We start from the raw sequence: 20,704 nt of genomic DNA, 5'->3' as shown, positions 1-20,704 counted from the left end.
ACTTTGGCATTGGAGGCGTTGTGGCAGACACCACACCGGTGACCCTTATAGAGGATACATTCGCACCGACAAGGAGTTCCATCTGCCCACTTTGACTGACGAATTCACGCTTCATCAAATGGTTCTTTTGTTTGGAGAAACGATCTTAATTGACCTATACCACTCTTATTTGTTCGAGATTTTTCTAGCTCTAGTGAAATCTTCGTCAAATCTAGCATTGATCTAGTGAGCTCTTTGTCATGCACCATAGGCGAGGACAACAAGTTCAATTGAACTGGCTTTTGCTAATCGAGGGCTTGCTGAATTGACATTTCATACTCCACTAGCTTACAATAGGTTTAGCTTTCTAAGACCTAATACAATCGAGTTAGATACTATTTTGAGGAGGATTTAATTGAACCTAAATCAGTTTTTCTGCTATTAGCTATTTTGTTGATTCTTCTCCAAGTATGAATCACTGATTTACAAATTTTATTAACCTCAAAATTTAGTGAGTGGCGTCAAATCTCTATGTGAATTGCTTCTTTCGCGGTCAAAGTGTCTATGGTACTAGTTCATATTTAGTTTACTAAAGCTCATGCAAAGGCACCTACAGTAGGATTCATCATCCTGGTAGGAATTTTTGGGAAATAAATCAAAAAAGGGCAAACAACAAATTAGAGTAACCCATTATATTAAATATCTCAAATATGGACTCAAATTCTCTAAATTTCTTAGGGTATTCTACCAATAGATTTCTTTAAATTCTAATAACTTTTTTATTATTTAAGAGTTTAGATTCAGTCATGTCAGCATTCCACTAATAATTCTCTTAAAATAATAAAATAATGTTACAAATAAAACAATTAAGATTATTGTCAGTGAAATACTGACATAACAAAATTTATACCATTAAATCATAAAAAAAATAATTAAAATTTAAACAAACTTACTTGGTAAAGTAACCTAAAAATTTTTTTGAAGGACATAAAAAGGGAAACCCGAACAGTATGGGTTGGTCCTTTAATTTAATCAATTAAAAAAAAATTTGTTGGATAGAGTTCATTTAATTCAGGTCGCTGCTAGATTTGCAATCAGGCGAGAAATCTTCGTGTACATCCGAGACCACAGGACGCAAAACCCCGAGTCCACTCCTCTTCTTAGAAGTTAGAACAATACAACAGAGACACACGTAACCATACATATTGCACACGGAGAGAGAGACACATGTGAGAGACAGAACTCAGACCCCCCCAATCACCCAAACCCATACTCAAAAAACCATATAAAAACTATTGGATCACCTCTGAATATGTCACCGACCACTTGCTAAAGCTTGCAATTATATCTTTCCTTTTTCTCTAGTTGGGTTTTTATTTTTTGCTCTGAGAGAAAGAGAGAGAGTTTGTGAGTTTTGGGGGCTTGGTGATAACTCGATGGCTGCACCACCAGCAAAGGCTCGTGCCGATTACGATTACCTCATCAAGCTTCTCCTTATTGGCGACAGTGGTTAGTTTTTGTTTTTGTTTTTGTTTTTGTTTTTATAAGCTATAAACTATGAGATCTTCTTATAATCCTTTTTGTTTTGGTCGTTATGATTATGGGTGCATTACTGCATTTGATCTGGTATGTGAACAAATGGGTATGTGATCTCTATTGCTATTTGATTGGATTTAGGTTGTTGGTTTCAATGCGATATGGAAATTTTATAATTGTTGAGAAATGGGTTTTGGTTAATATTTGGTCTTGTCCAGTTTTGTGCTATAATTTCCTACATGCTTCATGTGTAGTGGGCTATGGTGTTTTTTGTTTTTGTTTTAATGAATAAAATTAGTGAGAAGCAATGGGCCAATGAGCTTTAGCTCAATTAACACAAAAAGTAGAGAAAGCAATTGGTATAGAACTTGGCCAGCACAAATGGGTAATCTGTGGGGCTTAACTTTGATGGGTTTCCTCCAAAGACAATTTTTTCGGATTGTAAGGTGGAGAGAGAGTGACATGAATCATGATATGAGTGTAATATATGATGATTTATATATATACACACACATATATAATGAGTTATGTACGAGTTATGTACAAGTTATTAGCATCATGTATATGATATGATATCTTCTATCAGTGAGTTCTAGCTCAGTTGGCACTTTCTTCCCCTGTAAGTGCTAGGTACAGAGTGAGGTTGTGGTTTCAAGACTCATTGGTTGTGTGTAACTTGACAATTAAAGAAATTACATGCTATCTTCTATTGCAGAATTGGAAATTATGTTCAGCTTCATGTTTGTTTTCATATCTATACTTTTCATTCCTAGTGGATGGTGGTTATGTTTAATGCTGGAGGTTTATTTGTTTGTTGAGTCTTCTTCTTTCCAAGCAACATATCATGCAAATGCCTTCTCTTGTTAAATTATCATATCTTGTTATGCGGGTTATTGGTTTTATTTTGTTACTTGGTTGGGTGTCATGGATTCCTAATCTTGATCTTTTGGTTATAGACTCATCAAATGTCATACAAATCTCTACATATATCATTCATTTTTTTATCATGCATATTTAACCTAGTTCATATTACTTGACATTCTACCATCCTAGGAAATGATTCCTTAGTTTGTCGGCTTAGCATCATATCTGCACAAAGTATCATAGCTATTGTTTAAATTTAGGGATGATTTCTGGTGGACATGCCTCCTTTTTAAGCTGGTCATAGGCACTTGAGTTATATGCCAATACAAAGCACTTCAAATTGCCAATGGACGCTTGGCCTAGTGGCATCTTGTAAGCTTCCCATGGATGTGGCCAAGGATCAAACTCCAAGATTCCCCACAATTAATTACCCATGTTGTATTTAATGGAAGGGATTTGGGGATATCTAGCCTATGGGCAAGGTTGGGAATATATATGCATTTTACCAAAAAGAAAAACTTAGAACCAAATAAAGCACCTCAAATTCCTGAAAAATGGCCAAAAGTAACATGCTAGGTTATATTTTTGAGGGTTTGTTTGTTTTTCCCCCTTTTTGTTATTTGACATGCTTATCAAATCTCTGCAGGTGTGGGCAAGAGTTGTTTGCTTTTGCGCTTTTCTGATGGTTCCTTCACAACCAGTTTTATTACCACCATTGGGTTTGTATCCCTCGGAACTATGGAGTTTTTATATCTTGAAGTGTTGTAGCAAACTTTCTTCATGCAATAATGAGTGCCAAATGAGTATCATGGGTAATTAATTGTGGGGCCTCCTTATGTGGGAAAAAAGTTAATGACACTTGGATGATTATTGACGTTTTGTTTCATCCTATTTATGTGCTGGCATAATAGACCTCAATAAACTGATGAAAATAAATTCAAATTTCAGATAGCTATTCAAGACATCTCTTTTGTTGAGGGTCTAGACTTACATGCACCTTGCTGTGATGGCTTGAGGACTTAGGACTTGCATATACATGCATGCATAAATACATACATATAAACATGCATATATGCATACATACAAACGTACATAGATGCATATGTATATATGTGTATGTTTTTGTGTTTACATACTTGTGTAGTTACATATGAATTTATTCTTGCCAATAAGCTATAGCTCAATATAGTGACGGCTCCAGGAATTTTTTCTAGGGTGTTCTTCAACAAGCATAAATTACACAATCTAATAAAAAGAAAAATTTATATATTGACAACAACAACAATTAAAAAACACGCAAATACATAAAGTTTTACAACATAAAGCTTGTGGAGTTCAGTTGTGGTTGTTGTTAGTGTTGCTGAACATGAATGGACGGCGATGGCTGGGGAGAGTAAGTGAGTTTTTTTTATTTCCTTTTAGCCTTTAGGTTTGATTTAGTTTTAGTTTAAATTGTTTAATAACTTGTGAATCCGCAAGGCACTGAGGAATTTTTTTTTTTTTTTTTTTTTTAATATTTGTTAAATAAAAAACTTAATTGTGTTGGTGTTGGAGTAGTGATAGTCTTAGTCTGAGATGAGATTGATCTTGTATTGGGCTTTTCTATTGGCATTTGGTTTGGGCTTTGTTAGTGATTTTATTATATATTTTTTTTCTAGAGTTTTTATTTATTTATTTATTTTTTTAAGGGGGGGTTCCATGGTTTTATAGGTGAAAGAATCGGAAAAGGGACTGGTTATTGGTTTTTTGGTCAGACCGAGATCTGACCGATGGTTGAACCGGTGATGTCATAAATAATATAATTAATAAAATTTTAAATTATATAAATAAAAATATAATAAGTTTATTACTAATAATATGATAGCAAAATGTAAAAATATAATATTTAGTGACATTTTTATTGTAAATTTAATCAAATTTCCTTAGAATGGACAATCACATGTTTAATTATAATCATAAAAATAAAAAGTTTATTATTATATATATATATATAATGAATTAATTGATGTTATATAAAAATTAAGTGACTTTTTAAGTTTATTCACTTAATTAACTAAAACTACTATTTTTTTCTAATCAAAATTATCAGAAAAAGAAAAAAGAAAAGTAGTTGTACAATGAAAAAAGCTAAATTTATGTGACCTTGACCAATTAGTTGTATAATATAAAATTTTAAATTATAATGTATAAATTTATTTATTTATTTTATTATTTTTTTTTCAGGCCAGGGTGGTCCTGGGACCACCAGGACCACCCTGGCCATAAGTTGGCACTGCCAGGAGAAATTATAAGATACACATGGTGGATAAGTGATGTGGTCCACCATTCCACTAAAAAATTTCCACTTATTTAAAATTGTTAGTTAGAAAATTTTTTTAAATAGAAATTAATTACTAACTTAGCAAATTTAAACAGGTGGAAATTTTTTAGTGGAATGGTGGACAAGTGACGTGATCCACCAGAGAACTCTATAATTTCTCCACCGCCAGGACCACCCTGGCTATAAGGTGGCACTGCCCCTGGCTCAATAAGGACATTCTTCCACCAATATTTACAAGGTTTAGGGTGGTTGTGGTTCAAAAACCAATATTTAAAATAAAAAGTTTGTATCTATTCTTATTGGAGACAAGCATTGGTTGTTTGTGGTGGAAATATTTTAGAAGCCCCGTTTATATCTGTCGTAATATTTATTGTGATTTTAATATTAAATCTTTTTTGTTGATAGGATTGATTTTAAGATAAGAACTGTTGAGCTTGATGGCAAACGAATTAAATTGCAAATCTGGGATACAGCTGGTCAAGAGCGGTTTCGAACTATCACTACAGGTTTGTGTTTTGGGTTTTTGCTTATTGCCTCTTTGGTTTCAAGTTGGTATATTGTTTGGTTGTTTGTATCATTATTTGCAGATGGTGTTTCCTTTGATAATATAGTCACTATTCATATTCAAGCCTTGACATCGTAAACCTACCCAGCCTTTAATTAGAGAATTAAGAAAAGGACTTCTTAAACCCTGAAATGCAAATGTAGAAGCTCAGGTGTCATGATGCCATCTGGTTGATATCAGACCTTTTGATGAAGTCCCAACTTGTAGTTGGTTCCTAGACATATGTGCTTACTGGCATATAAAATGGGAGGTCTGATATATACTTGTGAGGATGGTTCATTTTCAACTATATCATTTTTATCTAAATTGCATGTTGCATTTTCTTTAGATTGTAAAGGAGTTTGCTTATATACTTTATGATCTTTTGCAGCTTACTACCGAGGAGCCATGGGTATTTTGCTGGTGTATGATGTTACTGACGAGTCATCTTTCAACAGTAACTTCTCTTCTTGTCTTGTTCTCAACGTTTGGACTTCTCATAGCAATTGCCATGTTTGATATGTTTATAGTATTTGTAGTTTGGCGGCTTTATCAGCCAATCTTGTTAGATATTTTGTATTTTACTATAATATGTATGTATTGTTGTCACCTTTTGTTGCGGTCAAGTGCAATTTGTTTTTGTATATTTTCATTTATAGTTAGTGATTGTTGTGGTTCCTCTTTTATTTTCAAAGCTTTTGAAATTAATTCTATATCTCTTTCAATTCTTTATGGAGCTATTTTCTCTTTTTGTTCAGACATTAAGAACTGGATTCGCAACATTGAACAACATGCATCTGACAATGTTAATAAGATACTGGTGGGGAACAAGGCTGACATGGATGAAAGCAAAAGGGTAGGTGTTTTGTGATTAATCATCTTGCAGCAAATGCTGTCTTTTCAGCCGGTGGGCTGGATCCTAAGTTCATTGATTGAGCACACAACTGCTTTTCTGTTGCATGACTTGCATAACTGATGCAGTCTATTCAATCCTGCTTGCAACCACCTTAAAAGTATGAGAGAAGGATGACTTGTGGATTGATATGTGACCCTCCAGCCTAAAAAGCTTGTGTACTGACTGGGCTTGTATCTGATCCTTTCTTCATTCTCTCTATCTCTGTTTGTATTCATGTGCATGCCTACGTTTTATATTGTTAACTATAAAGGATAATTCTCTTTCTTTTCTTAGGCTGTGCCTACCTCTAAGGGTCAGGCTCTTGCTGATGAGTATGGCATCAAGTTCTTTGAAACTGTAAGTGGAAATATGCTATCAAGATGTAATCTACATTTCAAGTACCAGTAGTTCTGTTTGGCTCATAAACAAAAGAATATGTTCTGCAGAGTGCAAAGACAAATATGAATGTGGAGGAGGTCTTCTTTTCAATAGCAAGAGATATTAAGCGAAGGCTTGCAGAGACTGATTCCAGGGATGAGGTACGCAAGTGTGCGCCTTTTTTGGTTTTCCTATTCCTTTCTGACTTTCTATGTGATCCACTCTTTCTCTTCCTAAAAAGCGGTAGAGCTGTGCCATCAAATATGGGAATCCTAGTTTCTTTTTCTTAAAAAGCAATAAATTTTAATGTATTCCTTATCTTGTCTGGTGCTTTCAGCCAAAATCACACCTTGAGGTTAAAAAACCGGAACAGACAGACGGTGGTGGTCAAACTGCACAAAGGTCAAGTTGCTGTTCATGATTAGAAATTGTGGGAATGTTCTGATAGTGGCACTCATTAGGGTGTATAAGCAATTCTGATGAGGATGTAATGGCAATATTGTACAACTCCCCCTTTGAATTTTACTTTCTCTTTAGAGTATAATTCATCAAGAAATTTATAATCAAGTCAAGGAAAAATTATATTTGCTGAACTTGTAATCCATCCCCCCCAGAACTTCCCTGAAGTACTTTTATTTGTTGCATAAGTGACCTCTTCAAAGTTGGATTGTTCTTTAGATAGAATATTTGGTTAGCTTTCTTTGCCAGGTTGAATTATTTTGCTTCCTCACATGAATTTTTGAAAAGCCAAACTGGATATAGCAAGTTCTATTTCGGACCCCACAAAAAAGTTTGAACTTTCTCATTTAACATTAGTCATTTGGAATGCATCATATTGCATGTGACACCATTAAGAAGCAAAAAAGAACTACGACTTTTCTATCTTTCACTTCAAAAAAAGCAAAAAAAAGAAAAGAGAACTTCAACTTTGATTATATTTATTTGGCTTGTACAACAAGAAAGAAGCTTCTGAAAAAATCTGGTCGGTACTTTGTGCTTTCTAGAGGCAAATTACGCGATGGTTTTTCTGTCCATAGACTTTTAATTATATATTTATTGTAAGTTTTATCTCTATCTCTTTTTCTTTTTTTTTTTTTTTTTTTTTTTTTTTTTTTTTTTTTTTTTTTTTTTTTGAGAAAAAGAACTGCATTAAAATTAAGAAATACCGGCTAAATCAGCTTGGAGTACAGAAAAAGACTAGGACGGAATATCTTCAATTCAAACTAAAAAACTTGGCACTTGAACAGCAAGTCAGACTATGGGCTTTCTTATTGTCTTCTCTCTTAATATGAGAGTAATGCAATTAAGTAAAAAAATTTGACCTATACCTAACATTATCGAAAAATAAACTACAAGGAGACTGATCAACACATCCACTCTTCAAAGTTTTATCTCTATCTATATTCAATCACTTTTACAAAATTTGTGTTTTTGTTTTTACGTTTTATAATTTGTTAGTTCTAGACTGTTCAATTCAGAATATATTGGAGTTTTATTATATTATTAATTAATTATTTGTATAGGCGAAGATATATTATTTTCTAAGTTGTTTCAATAATTAGAAACACTATCATTATATGAAAATTTCAGAGTTGTTCCTATAATTAGAAACATTATCATTATATGAAAACATGACATAAGATTCAAGTTATTTTGATGGTGACAACTCATAGACTTTCATCCTAACACGATTATCATCCACAAGCAGTCAATAAATAAATAAAATTAAGACAATACCTGATTAAAAAAATTTCATGAAGCTAATGTAATCAAGTTAGCTTCATTAAACAATACTTGTCACAAATTAAGACAGTACTTGTCACAATTAAGATAATTCACCGTAGAGCTTAGTTTTACGTAGTTTATATTTGAAGGCGACTTTGAATTTGTTATTAAAGCCCTTTTTGTGGGAAACTTTTCTCTCTTGAGTATAGGACATCTTGTTAAAGACACTAAATTTATTACAAGTTTGTTACGAACTCATTCTTTCTCTCATGTTAGGAGACAAGGCAATGTTGTAGCCCATGCTTTAGTACAAAGAGCTAGACTCTCTTTTCCCTTACTAGTTTGGATGGAATATGTTCTACTAGATATTTTATATTTTGTTGATGATGATTTCCCAGTTTAATAATTAATAGTTTAATACCAATGGTTACTGTTTCTCAAAAAATAAAAAAAGAGCCTTATATTTTATTGGTATTATAAGAAGATCAATAGATTGAATTTCCCTTCACCACTTATTGTAATAATCTTTAAAAAAAAAAAAAAAAATTCACCCACTATAATATAGAATTATTATAAAAGAAGGTGATAATATTATTTTATGAATTTATAAAAGCCTTAGCCAAACCTAGGAAAGAGATAGCCTCAGCTTGGCGCCACAAAGGTTTTTGGTGGTCTTATTGGCGCATACCACGGTGGGGTCTTCGACTGGGGTGAAGTCGTAACAAGGTAGCCGTAGGGGAACCTGTGGCTGGATTGAATCCTTCCTTCGCGATGGAAATGCCCTCTTCCCCCAACCCAAGTAAGGGCAAGCACCCACTTCGCAACAAAAGCGAAGCGAGCCGCACTAGTAGCGCGCATCCGTTTTTCAGCTGGCTTCAAATAAAAGCTTGACTAATAAGGGTGCGCTAGCTGCAATCTTTCTAAAGTGCTAACGTGCAACGGCTTTCTAAAGCTCAATCCCTTGCTTGTTGCTTTCGAGCCCAAGCCCACGTTTGCTTAGAAAGTAAGCTTGAGCTGCGCGAAAGGTTGCTTTCTAATTATATAATAGAAGGCGTTATCTAAACGTAAGGGGCCTTTTCTTTCTGGGCTTGAATTCTTACCTTTTTCTTATGAAAAGGGGAAAGTGGCAACCAACATAGGAGGCTAGCTTGCTTCCACTGGTGGCGGGCGGGCGAAGGGTCAAAAGATTTTATACTGTATACTAAAGATTTTATTCCAATTATATATATATATATATATATATATATATAGAATATTATCAATATATATTGAATTATTATAAAAGAAGGCAAAAATATTATTTTTGGAATTTATAAAAGTGCATACCGTATACTAAAGATTTTATTCCAATTATATATATATATATATATATATATAGTATAGAATATTATCAATATATATAGAAGATAACAACAATTATATTTTTATACAAAAAAAAATTGAATATTAATCTTGAATAAAAAACACCATTATGTCAAAATGGAAAAAGAAATGTAACTTGTACTTAAAATATTTTAAAAAAATGGACATGATAATTAATTTAATTAACTATCAATTTCACCCTAAAAAAAAAAAACTATCAATTTAATAACAATATAAATAATTTTTTTAAAAAAATTATATTCTAATAAAAAACAATTTTATATTTAATGAATAAAGAGTAGCCCACCAATGAAGAAAAGAAGGGTTCCAAAAATTGAATAAAAAGACATTACCAATAAAAAAGGAATGTAATATTACTAGGTTGGACCGTTGGAGAGAATGTATGGGAAAGAAAAGCATAAAAAGAGCAGCCATCATTAACATTGGCCTCATCTCAGATTTGAGTCTTCAGCGTTCACAGTTTCTAACTTTTCCTCTATCTCTCGCATTTTCCGGTACGCATTTTCTTTCTTCCCAAACACTCTCTAACTCTGTCTTTTAGCTTCTCAATTCCGTTGAAACTTTCTGAACTAGTTGTTACTGATCTACTGAGAAACTCTTTTCTTTCGGATTTTGCTTTTTACGTTTATGTAATATCGCAGCGCTAAATTTTCATGTGCTTGAAAATTAAACCGAAACTTTGGAATTAGCTGTATCTAAGAAGCTGGGTGGGACACGGCTGCCTGCGTGTCCGCGGAGTGTCCGATCAGTTTTTTTTTTTAACACTGGGACACGGCACGGACACGATAGGTTACGTGGTTATGTGGGTTATGTGGTTACTGGAACATGGACTCTAAAGCATCATTTTGTGGCTGTCATTGCACTTCTTTGCTACCTATTATTGCCTTTTAGATTCATTTTAGATGTTAGTTGGTGTATCCTACTAATTCCGCCGTGTTGTGTACTAATTTTTCAAGGATTGTTGTGTTGATGTGTCCTGTGTTGTATCGTGTTCGTATCTCTGCTTCTTAGTGACACATGTTTTATATTAATGGGTTATTTTTGAATTAATATATAATTTATGTTATCTTAATGTCATAATTTTTGGTGGTTTTGGTTTCTAGCTATTATCATGTTAAATGAAAAGTTGATTATATATGTATATGACATATTTTGAATGCAAGAGTTGAAATTCAATGGGTGCTTATGATTATGTCATTTTATTGGAATGTTTTTGAGAGATGTAATTTTGATCTTCATTTATTGCGTATCTATGAAGTTGATAATATCAGAAACTCTCTATGTCATTTATTTACCTCTTTTTTTTTTTTTTTGGTTAAATAGGGTTTGTATCTGTCAAAGACATTTAGATGTTCATCCTTGAGCTTTGAGAAACTTAGTCACTGCTGTTTCTGTGATAGTTTGGACTGATAGAGATGGGTTGGTTTAGAGCTGGGTCTGGTTTAGCAACGCTTGCTATTAGGAGAACACTATCTCAAGGTGGGTCATATGCAACAAGAACACGGATCCTTCCCTCACAGAATCGATATTTTCACACCACTGTATTTAGATCAAAGGCGCAGGCGGCACCTGTTCCTCGTCCTGTGCCCTTATCTAGGCTAACTGACAGCTTCCTAGATGGGACAAGCAGTGTTTACTTAGAGGAGCTTCAAAGGGCTTGGGAAGCTGACCCAAGTAGTGTTGATGAGTCGTGGGACAATTTCTTTAGGAATTTTGTGGGGCATGCTGCCACTTCCCCTGGAGTCTCAGGCCAAACAATTCAAGAGAGTATGAGGTTGCTGTTGCTTGTGAGGGCTTACCAGGTTAATGGTCACATGAAAGCCAAGTTGGATCCTTTGGGTTTGGAAGAACGAGAAATCCCAGCAGAATTGGACCCTGCTCTTTATGGGTTCACAGAAGCTGATCTTGATAGAGAATTCTTTTTGGGTGTTTGGACGGAGTCTGGGTTTCTGTCTGAGAACCGACCTGTACAGACCCTTAGATCCATATTGACCCGACTTGAGCAGGCTTACTGTGGGAGCATTGGGTTTGAGTACATGCACATCGCAAATCATGATAAATGCAATTGGTTAAGAGAGAAGATTGAAACCCCCACACCAATGCAATACAACAGGCAGCGCCGTGAGGTAATGCTTGATAGGCTTATATGGAGTACACAGTTTGAGAACTTCTTGGCTACTAAGTGGACAACAGCAAAGAGGTTTGGGCTTGAAGGTGGGGAGACTTTGATTCCAGGCATGAAGGAGATGTTTGATAGGGCAGCTGACCTTGGCGTTGAGAGCATAGTTATTGGAATGCCTCATAGAGGAAGATTGAATGTATTGGGTAATGTGGTTAGGAAGCCACTGCGTCAGATATTTAGTGAGTTTAGTGGTGGTACAAAGCCTGTGGATGAAATCGGGCTTTATACAGGAACTGGTGATGTTAAGTATCACCTAGGAACTTCTTATGATCGGCCAACTAGAGGTGGAAAGAGAATACATTTGTCTTTGGTTGCAAACCCAAGCCACTTGGAAGCTGTGGACCCAGTTGTTGTTGGAAAGACTAGAGCAAAGCAATATTACTCAAATGATGAGGACAGGACCAAGAATATGGGTGTTTTGATTCATGGAGATGGTAGCTTTGCTGGACAAGGTGTAGTATATGAGACTCTACATCTTAGTGCTCTCCCAAACTACACTACTGGTGGCACTATACACATAGTGGTGAACAACCAAGTTGCGTTCACAACTGATCCAAGGGCGGGGAGATCTTCACAGTATTGCACTGATGTTGCCAAAGCCTTGGATGCCCCAATTTTCCATGTAAATGCTGATGATATGGAGGCAGTTGTTCATGTTTGTGAGCTTGCAGCTGAGTGGCGTCAGACTTTCCATTCAGATGTCGTGGTTGATTTAGTGTGTTATCGTCGTTTTGGGCACAATGAGATTGATGAGCCATCCTTCACACAGCCCAAAATGTACAAGGTTAGCCCTTTCTCTACAGTTTTTCCAAAGTTTTTTGTTCTTGTTTGATTTGAGTTACATTCTTACTGAATTTTTGATATTTTTTTTCCCTCCAAGATGATCCTCACTTGTTCTCACTGCTTATGGTTCACATAGATTACTCATTGCTGCTTTAGAGTTTAGTCAACCAAATTGCTTTGATTTCTAATTTGATTGAGTGCTACAGGTTATCCGGAATCATCCATCAGCTCTTGAGATATACCAAAACAAACTTCTAGAATCCGGGCAGGTGATGAGGGAAGACATTGATAAGATACACAATAAGGTCAATACAATCCTCAATGAAGAATTCTTGGCTAGCAAAGATTATGTTCCGCAAAGAAGGGACTGGCTTTCGTCTCATTGGACTGGGTTCAAATCACCTGAACAGCTTTCTCGTATCCTAAACACTGGGTATGTTTGTGTTTTAATTTTTGATCAAGTTGAGGGAGTGGAAAGAGCTAGAGGGTAGCCTGAAATAACATATTTATAAGTAGTGAAGAAGGATATAATAATTAGAGAGGCATAAAATATGGTTTGAGATATGATAGAATGGAGAAAAGAATACACATGGCTGATTCTAATTAGTTGAGGATTGGTAGTGAACCCCAATATAATTGGGATCAAGGCTTAATTAAGTTGAGTTGAGTTGTCAATTTTCAATTCTACTATGATTCTGACTATAAATGTATTTATATATGTACTTAGTGATGTATGTATGTGTGTATATGAAAATAATAAAATTGCTTCGCTGATATACAGGGTAAAACCAGAAATTCTGAAGACTGTTGGCAAAGCAATCACACGTTTTCCAGATAATTTCAAGCCTCACAGAGCAGTAAAGAAGGTTTATGAGCAACGTGCACAAATGATTGAAACAGGTGAAGGCATAGACTGGGCAGTTGGGGAAGCACTTGCTTTTGCTACCTTGCTGGTAGAAGGTAACCATGTTCGATTGAGTGGTCAGGATGTTGAAAGAGGTACATTTAGTCATCGCCATTCAGTAGTTCATGATCAGGAAACAGGGGAGAAATATTGCCCTCTGGACCATGTTATCATGAACCAAAATGAGGAGATGTTTACTGTTAGCAACAGGTAATCTGTGGTAACTTTCTTCTTGTGTAATTAACTTAAAACAATATTAGCCTCTGTTTTTAACAAAATTCTTATTTTTGTTTCACAATTGTGTTCACCGCAAGTTCTTCTGTGTATGAGCTTTATGTGTTATGCTTCTAATTCCTTTTGCTGTTGAGAAGAAGAAGCTGATTAGCTGTTCATGTAATCGATTTATAATGTCTGATACTTTCTTCTATAGCCATGACTGCCCTATTTTATGGCCATTCCAGAATGTGAGTGCCTTATGTCAGAATGCACATCCATATTTTGATGGTGGTAGGGATGCTGTTGGATTTTTGCATCACAGTGCAGAAGCAATTTGTTTCCCCTTACCGTAATAAAAAATAACCTCAAAATTATATTTGAGTTATGTGTTATTGTCTACTTTAGTGTCGATCAATTTGAAGTGTGAGGCTCTATATTGTCGATCTTGCTTGTTATTGTGCCTATTGATTTGTTATATACTTAATTGTAAGTGAGGAGTCTTTTTCCCCCCTCTTATTTATATATTTTCTGTGTCAACCCTCATGCTTCAATGTATATAGGAATTTGCAACCTTAATTTTTGTGGTTTTATAAACCTTAAAAAGTCCTTGTAATAATTATATAATGTTGTGCTGTTTCAGTCAGTACTAATAAAAATGTATGCAGTTGTTTGATAAATAATCTGAGGGATGATATTTATTCATTTCATCTACATTCTACTATCTTGTTTGTTAGAAAGAATGTTATAAAATTAGATCATATTATTCCTTAGATAGGGTCCTTTGAACAATTTAATGATGTGTATTTTTTCATGTGCACTTAAATGTTGATATAGATTAGGACTAAGTTTTCCTCAAATATGATCCAGTCCTTTACATGGTGATCAAAAGATCATTCACGTGTATTTTAATCACATAACTTCTTAAGTGATTTAAACCAGTTACATGCCAATTAAAAGTACACTCGGATGGTTAGTTGAATTACCACATAGTGGGTCAAAGGGACTTTCCTTCAAACTGGTTTTGAGGAAAATTCTTTCATATGGATTGTACATGGATATTGTTAATGAGACAGTGTCTACTTGTTTCCCAAACTTCCGTACTAGACAGCTAACCATCAGCCCAAACATTAAAGATTGCTGAACTCCTGGATAGCTCTTGATACACAGAAATTTTCCTTAATTGGTGCTTTTAATGTCTCCTACATAAGCAATATATGTTTTTGTGTGCAGTTCTCTTTCGGAGTTTGGTGTTCTTGGATTTGAGTTAGGTTACTCCATGGAAAATCCAAATTCATTGGTAATCTGGGAAGCTCAGTTTGGCGATTTTGCTAATGGGGCCCAAGTTATATATGATCAGTTTTTGAGCAGTGGGGAGTCTAAGTGGCTTCGTCAAACTGGACTTGTTGTGCTGCTTCCTCATGGATATGATGGGCAGGGCCCTGAACATTCTAGCGCACGGTTAGAGCGTTTTCTTCAGGTACTCTGCCCAAAGAGTTCATTGCGTAATTTATGTATATTGAGTGCTTTCCTGTTATGTCTCTTTATAAAGAATTTTTCTTCATAATTTTTTTGTCAACATTCTCTAGCATATTCTTTTGCTTATATATATTTTTAAATTTTATGGCAGATGAGTGATGACAATCCTTATGTTATTCCTGAGATGGATTCAACTCTTCGAAAGCAAATTCAGGAATGCAATTGGCAGGTTGTGAATGTCACAACTCCTGCTAATTACTTCCATGTCTTGCGGCGTCAAGTGAGTGCAATTAATTGGAATATGAATTACTTTCTAGTGTTTTTTTTTTTTTTTTTAAATAAAAAGTTTCTTATGATTTTCTGTTTCATTACCCAGATACACAGGGAATTCCGTAAACCTCTAATTGTGATGGCTCCTAAAAACTTGCTTCGTCACAAGGACTGCAAATCAAATTTGTCTGAGTTTGATGATGTCCAAGGCCACGCAGGTTTTGATAAACAGGGCACCAGATTTAAGCGTCTCATAAAGGACCAGAACAACCACTCTGATCTTGAGGAGGGTATTCGACGACTTGTTCTTTGCTCTGGAAAGGTTGTGCTTCTGATTGCTGCGTTTCATTTATTTATTGGTTTTTGGATTTGAGAGGGATGGAGGGAGAGGAGAGGAGAGTAGAGCGGAAGATGGCCCAAACTAAAAATTTAGGATATTTTGGCCACCCGCTGCTCTCCTCTCCTCTACTTTCCTTTTCCCCCTCCCTCCATCTGATCGTAGGTTTTTTGGCGTTTTCCTCTCTTTTTTATTTTTATTTTTAATTTTCTAATAAATGCAAACAAATATTTAGCTTCTTATAGTTAAACTACTTTAGTGCATGTTTGGTTTTATTCATTTTTCTAATAAATGCAAACAAATATTTAGCTTCTTATAGTCAAACTACTTTAGTGCATGTTTGGAATGAAAGGAGATGGTGGGAGAGTAGTGAAGTAGGTGGCTGGAACTAAAAATTAGTACATTTTTGGTCAACTTCTACTCTCCTCTCCTCCCTCCATGCAAGCATAGGGTTTGGGTTTCTTATATATATATATATATATATATATATATATTACCTGGGAGTTTATTGATTTCAGATGTTTTGGTTTTTCCATCAGTTCAATTTCCTCTCTTTCTCTGGTTAGGAGCTAACTTAAACGCAAATTTGTTTGTTGCAGGTTTATTATGAGCTTGATGAGGAACGGAAAAAGGCTGATGCTAAGGATGTTGCAATATGTAGGGTGGAACAGCTGTGCCCCTTCCCATATGACCTCATCCAGCGGGAGCTGAAGCGATATCCAAGTACGTAGTTTGAATTTACAACAAGAAAAAAAATCAATTAGGTTTTAATAAGGAATATCCCGTCAATAGTTTAGGAAAATTTTGCTGTCTCCCCATATATAAATAGCAAGGAAAATTATATTTTAAACCCCATAGTTTAGGAATGGAGAGTTCATCCTTTTAGAAGTTTCAAATTAAATCCTACACTTTCAAAGAAATTTCAATTCAAACCATACACTAATTTATGGTGACACTGTTAACAAAAAAAAATACTAAAACAAAATGACGCCCTATCATATATTACTTCACTCTATCTAAGCCCCAGAATGTCGTTTTGCTTAATTATTTTCCATTAATGGCATACCTAAGAGGTTTATGGTATGAATGGAATTGTTTTTTGGAAGTGTGTGGTTTGATTTCAAACCATCCCTGCATAAAGGTTTTTAAATGTATTTAACCTAAATAGTATTATATAGGCATAGATAATCATCCAGGACCCTTGCAAATCTTTTAGACCAGAGAAACAACCGTGGAGTACGAACATACTAGAATATAGGTAAATTTCAATGGGCGCAAACCTAAGGAGTGCATGGTTGAATTTGTCACATTCTTGTGGCTGAGTCATTCTGTTGTTTTTCATTAATTGAGTACTTTAAGTACTGTTGACTTCATGAGGCTTACTAATTCTTCTTGTATTCTGTTAGATGCCGAGATTGTTTGGTGCCAGGAAGAGCCAATGAACATGGGTGCTTTCTATTACATTTCACCCCGCCTCTACACTACCGTGAGAGCACTGGGGAGAGGAACTATAGATGATATCAAATATGTTGGCCGTGCTCCATCTGCTGCCTCAGCCACCGGTTTCTATTCAGTTCACGTTAAGGAACAGACTGAGCTTGTGCAGAAAGCCTTGCAGCGTGAACCAATAAACTTTTGAAGTTCTTTCCAAAAATTACTTCTCAAGAAGAAAAATGGCATTCAAAGGTCCATATATATTAGTCTCTCCTAAGATTGGACCATTCATTTTACTCAATGCTGGCGTTTCAGTTTTCCCCTCAGCCAAGGAACGAGGGTTTTTTTTCACACAAGTTGAAACTGCATCTATGGGTATACGCTACATAAAGAAAATTGTTTAAAGTTGCAATAATGTTAACTTCGAAATCGTATAATCTCTTAATAAATTACCAGTTATCCTAAAATCTTAAGTCTTCAGAAAAGAGGTATAATATGTTATCAATTGTTCTAAAAACTGAAGTTGTTATATAGGAAAATGTAAATTTAGCCACTAAATTATATTGTAGATATGATGTCACAAAAACTACAAATCTAGAAAATTTAAAAGACGAATGGTTGTATATGGTGATTTTCACGTATGTGTGAGTCATACTTGTGGATCTACGATTATATAAGAGGTACTCGTCACATGAGATTCTAACCTACAAGAATTTCAAATCACCTAGCTTAACTATCTTAATTGCGTCTTGCATTCAATGCCACATGAATTGGTCCTTGCAGAAACAAGTAAACATATGGTTGCAAATAAAACAAAGGGGAGAGTTTTCTCAAAAAAAAAAAAAAAAAAAAAAAACAAAGGGGAGAGAGAATTAGTGCTCAAATAAGGATCATATTAAACTTAGTGCTTCTTCTTTAAAAAAAAAATTATTAAACTTAGTGCGGCATGATATATGGAGCGATAAGAAAACTTGTAAAAGCACAGAACTGAAAAGACTCCTTTAAGTCCAAGTTTGCTTTTTCCTCTTAACAACAGGCAAGAGATCTTAAGGCTTGATCCTACTATGGTTCTGAAAGAAGAATATATTATTATATTTGTTTGTGTTTGTAAATAAGCCTTGCTTATGATGATTAGCTTTGGAGAGTGTTAGATCTGTTGAGATTGAAGATATTTGTTTTGAAATATACACATAATATAGACTTCTAATTTGAAATATACACATGATATTGTTGTGTTAAGGATCAAAAAAAAAAAAAAAAAAAAGAAAAAAGAAAAAAAGAAAAAAGAAAGAAAGATGCTTGATAGGTTGTGTATGAAAGGTGTTGGCAAATGCTTTGGGCAAGCTCTAAAGGGCATCTATTTGGGCAGCCTAATAACCTTGAAACATCCTATCCCTAAAGTTTTAGTATAGCAAGGGATAGACATAAAAAAAAAGGCACAAACATAGCCAACCACCTTGAAGAAACCATAGCCATTTAATTAGGGATGGAAAAGGTTTTCTGTCTTACTTGACTTGTCCTATCTTTCTTTGCCCTACATGAGTTTCCATGCCATGAAGAGGTGTCGTGGCGAAGATGAGGTTTGTTCGCTCCGTCTCATGTATATATTTGCTTTATGTACTATATATTTACATTATTTATAGATATGATTTAATATTTTTTTATCCATATTTAATTTATAATTTATTTTTTTATTATATATTCTATTATTATTCTCAAAACACTTGTATTATATCCCTTTTAGTAGTCTTACGACTACATGTCTTTTTTCTCTTTCATCTTTATCTCACTAATGTCGAAACCACCTCATTAGGAATAACAAAATACCTTTACCTTGCTTTGACTCCAATCTTATATAGCTTTGCTCTAAAGGGGTATTTCTTGGTTGAAAAAGGGAATAGATCATACGACACCCTTGACTTGACCCCATCTCACCTTGTTGCCATTCCTATATTCACTCTCTCTATCATCTTGAGGCTCTCTTTTGCCATAGTGTTTCATCTTTATCTCACTAATGTCGAAACCACTTCATTAGGAATAACAAAATACCTTTACCTTGCTTTGACTCCAATCTTATACAACTTTGCTCTAAGGGGTATTCCTTGGTCGAAAAAGGGGATAGATTATACGGCACCCTTGACTTGACCCCATCTTGCCTTGTTGCCATTCCTATATTCTCTCTCTCTCTATCATCTTGAGGCTCTCTTTTGCCATAGTGTTCCATATGCATTTATGTGATGTTGATTATGTGAAATTCAATTCCATTTTTTAGGAATACATCACATGATAAAATCTCATACTATACGACGCTGTATTATATAAACATAATATAAGTTGTATAATATATTGAGGTAGTTACTATATAATAAAAGTTCATAATAATTGTGTTTTCAGAAAAAAAAAACGCAACAAATGCAAACCGCACCATGGAGACAGTGCTTAATTTGCGTATGAGATGAATTGCATTTTCATTCAACAAAGACAGTTAAACAAAACTATTATCGATCACCATTTGATCCGCAAACATTACATTTGAGGCCAGGAAACAGTTAAACAAAACTATTATCGATCACCATTTGATCCGCAAACATTACATTTGAGGCCAGGAAACAGTTAAACAAAACTATTATCGATCATCATTTGATCCGCAAACATTACATTTGAGGCCAGGAATAAAGCTTCTATCTTAGAATATCTTGATAAATTCTAATTCGAAGAAGTAAAAATAGTTAAAAATACAAATCCAAAATTTCCCATCCTCAATTAGACTCAATCTGATTCATCCTCAATTACGTTCACGCAAAGGAAACCGAAGCCAGTCCCCCACATAATGGACACGTTTTCTTGATGCACTGAGTCCCCCACTTCCTATGTCCTTCAGCTATGATACTGACTACCATTCTATATATGGGAAAAAGTTTGCTGCATTACTTAGTGGAGTAACTATACTCTCACACCATGTTTAGGATATTGTAAAGAATGAACTGAGAGATAGAATTGAGTTTAATAAAAATGAACATAAATGAATTAAATATCTACTTTTATCTTGAGTAGATGTTTGAAAAGAAATGAACAGAACGTAAACCAACTTTGTCAAGAAATTTAATAAAAAAGAATTATTTTATAACAGCATTATTAATACACCATTACTTTAATAAAAAGGCGAAAAACTACTTTTAGCCTCTACATTTTTAGGCGATTCTCATTTTAGTCCCTATATTTTATTTATACCGCTTTTAGTTTCTATCCTGAAAAACGCTTCTCGTTTTGGTCTCTACCGTTACATCAGAAACGGAAAAAGCTGATGTGGCAAACGGCAGGAATAAATAATAGTAAATTAATGTCCACGTGGCTAAATTAATAATAAAAAATATTTTTTGGCATTAAAAAATGCCATGTCAGTATCTAAATTAAAAAAATTAATTTATTAATTTTAACTAAATAAAAAAAAATTAAAAACAGAATTAAAAACTAAAAT

General features: G+C 34.5%; 2 protein-coding genes across 2 annotated transcripts; both read left to right on the top strand.

Moving 5' to 3' along the window:
• The first annotated feature begins 1,151 nt into the window (after positions 1–1,151).
• LOC115957452 (ras-related protein RABE1c-like) lies at positions 1,152–7,230 on the top strand. The gene is made up of 8 exons (XM_031075695.1): positions 1,152–1,488; positions 3,026–3,098; positions 5,105–5,205; positions 5,635–5,700; positions 6,002–6,099; positions 6,433–6,495; positions 6,585–6,677; positions 6,854–7,230. The coding sequence occupies exons 1-8, from the start codon at positions 1,416–1,418 to the stop codon at positions 6,935–6,937; spliced, it is 651 nt and encodes a 216-aa protein (XP_030931555.1). The 5' UTR covers positions 1,152–1,415; the 3' UTR covers positions 6,938–7,230.
• Positions 7,231–9,977: 2,747 nt separating this feature from the next.
• On the top strand, positions 9,978–17,693 carry LOC115955350 (2-oxoglutarate dehydrogenase, mitochondrial-like). Its single transcript, XM_031073457.1, has 9 exons — positions 9,978–10,118; positions 10,948–12,590; positions 12,796–13,022; positions 13,371–13,703; positions 14,940–15,186; positions 15,337–15,465; positions 15,562–15,777; positions 16,392–16,515; positions 17,199–17,693. Exons 2-9 carry the CDS (start codon positions 11,040–11,042, stop codon positions 17,429–17,431), a joined length of 3,060 nt encoding a protein of 1,019 aa, XP_030929317.1. The 5' UTR covers positions 9,978–10,118; positions 10,948–11,039; the 3' UTR covers positions 17,432–17,693.
• The last annotated feature ends 3,011 nt before the right edge of the window (positions 17,694–20,704 follow it).

This window comes from Quercus lobata, chromosome 8, assembly GCF_001633185.2.
Source record: "Quercus lobata isolate SW786 chromosome 8, ValleyOak3.0 Primary Assembly, whole genome shotgun sequence".
Lineage (NCBI taxonomy): Eukaryota > Viridiplantae > Streptophyta > Magnoliopsida > Fagales > Fagaceae > Quercus > Quercus lobata.
Note: the sequence above shows the minus strand (reverse complement) of the source record. Positions and strands in the feature narration are given on the sequence as shown.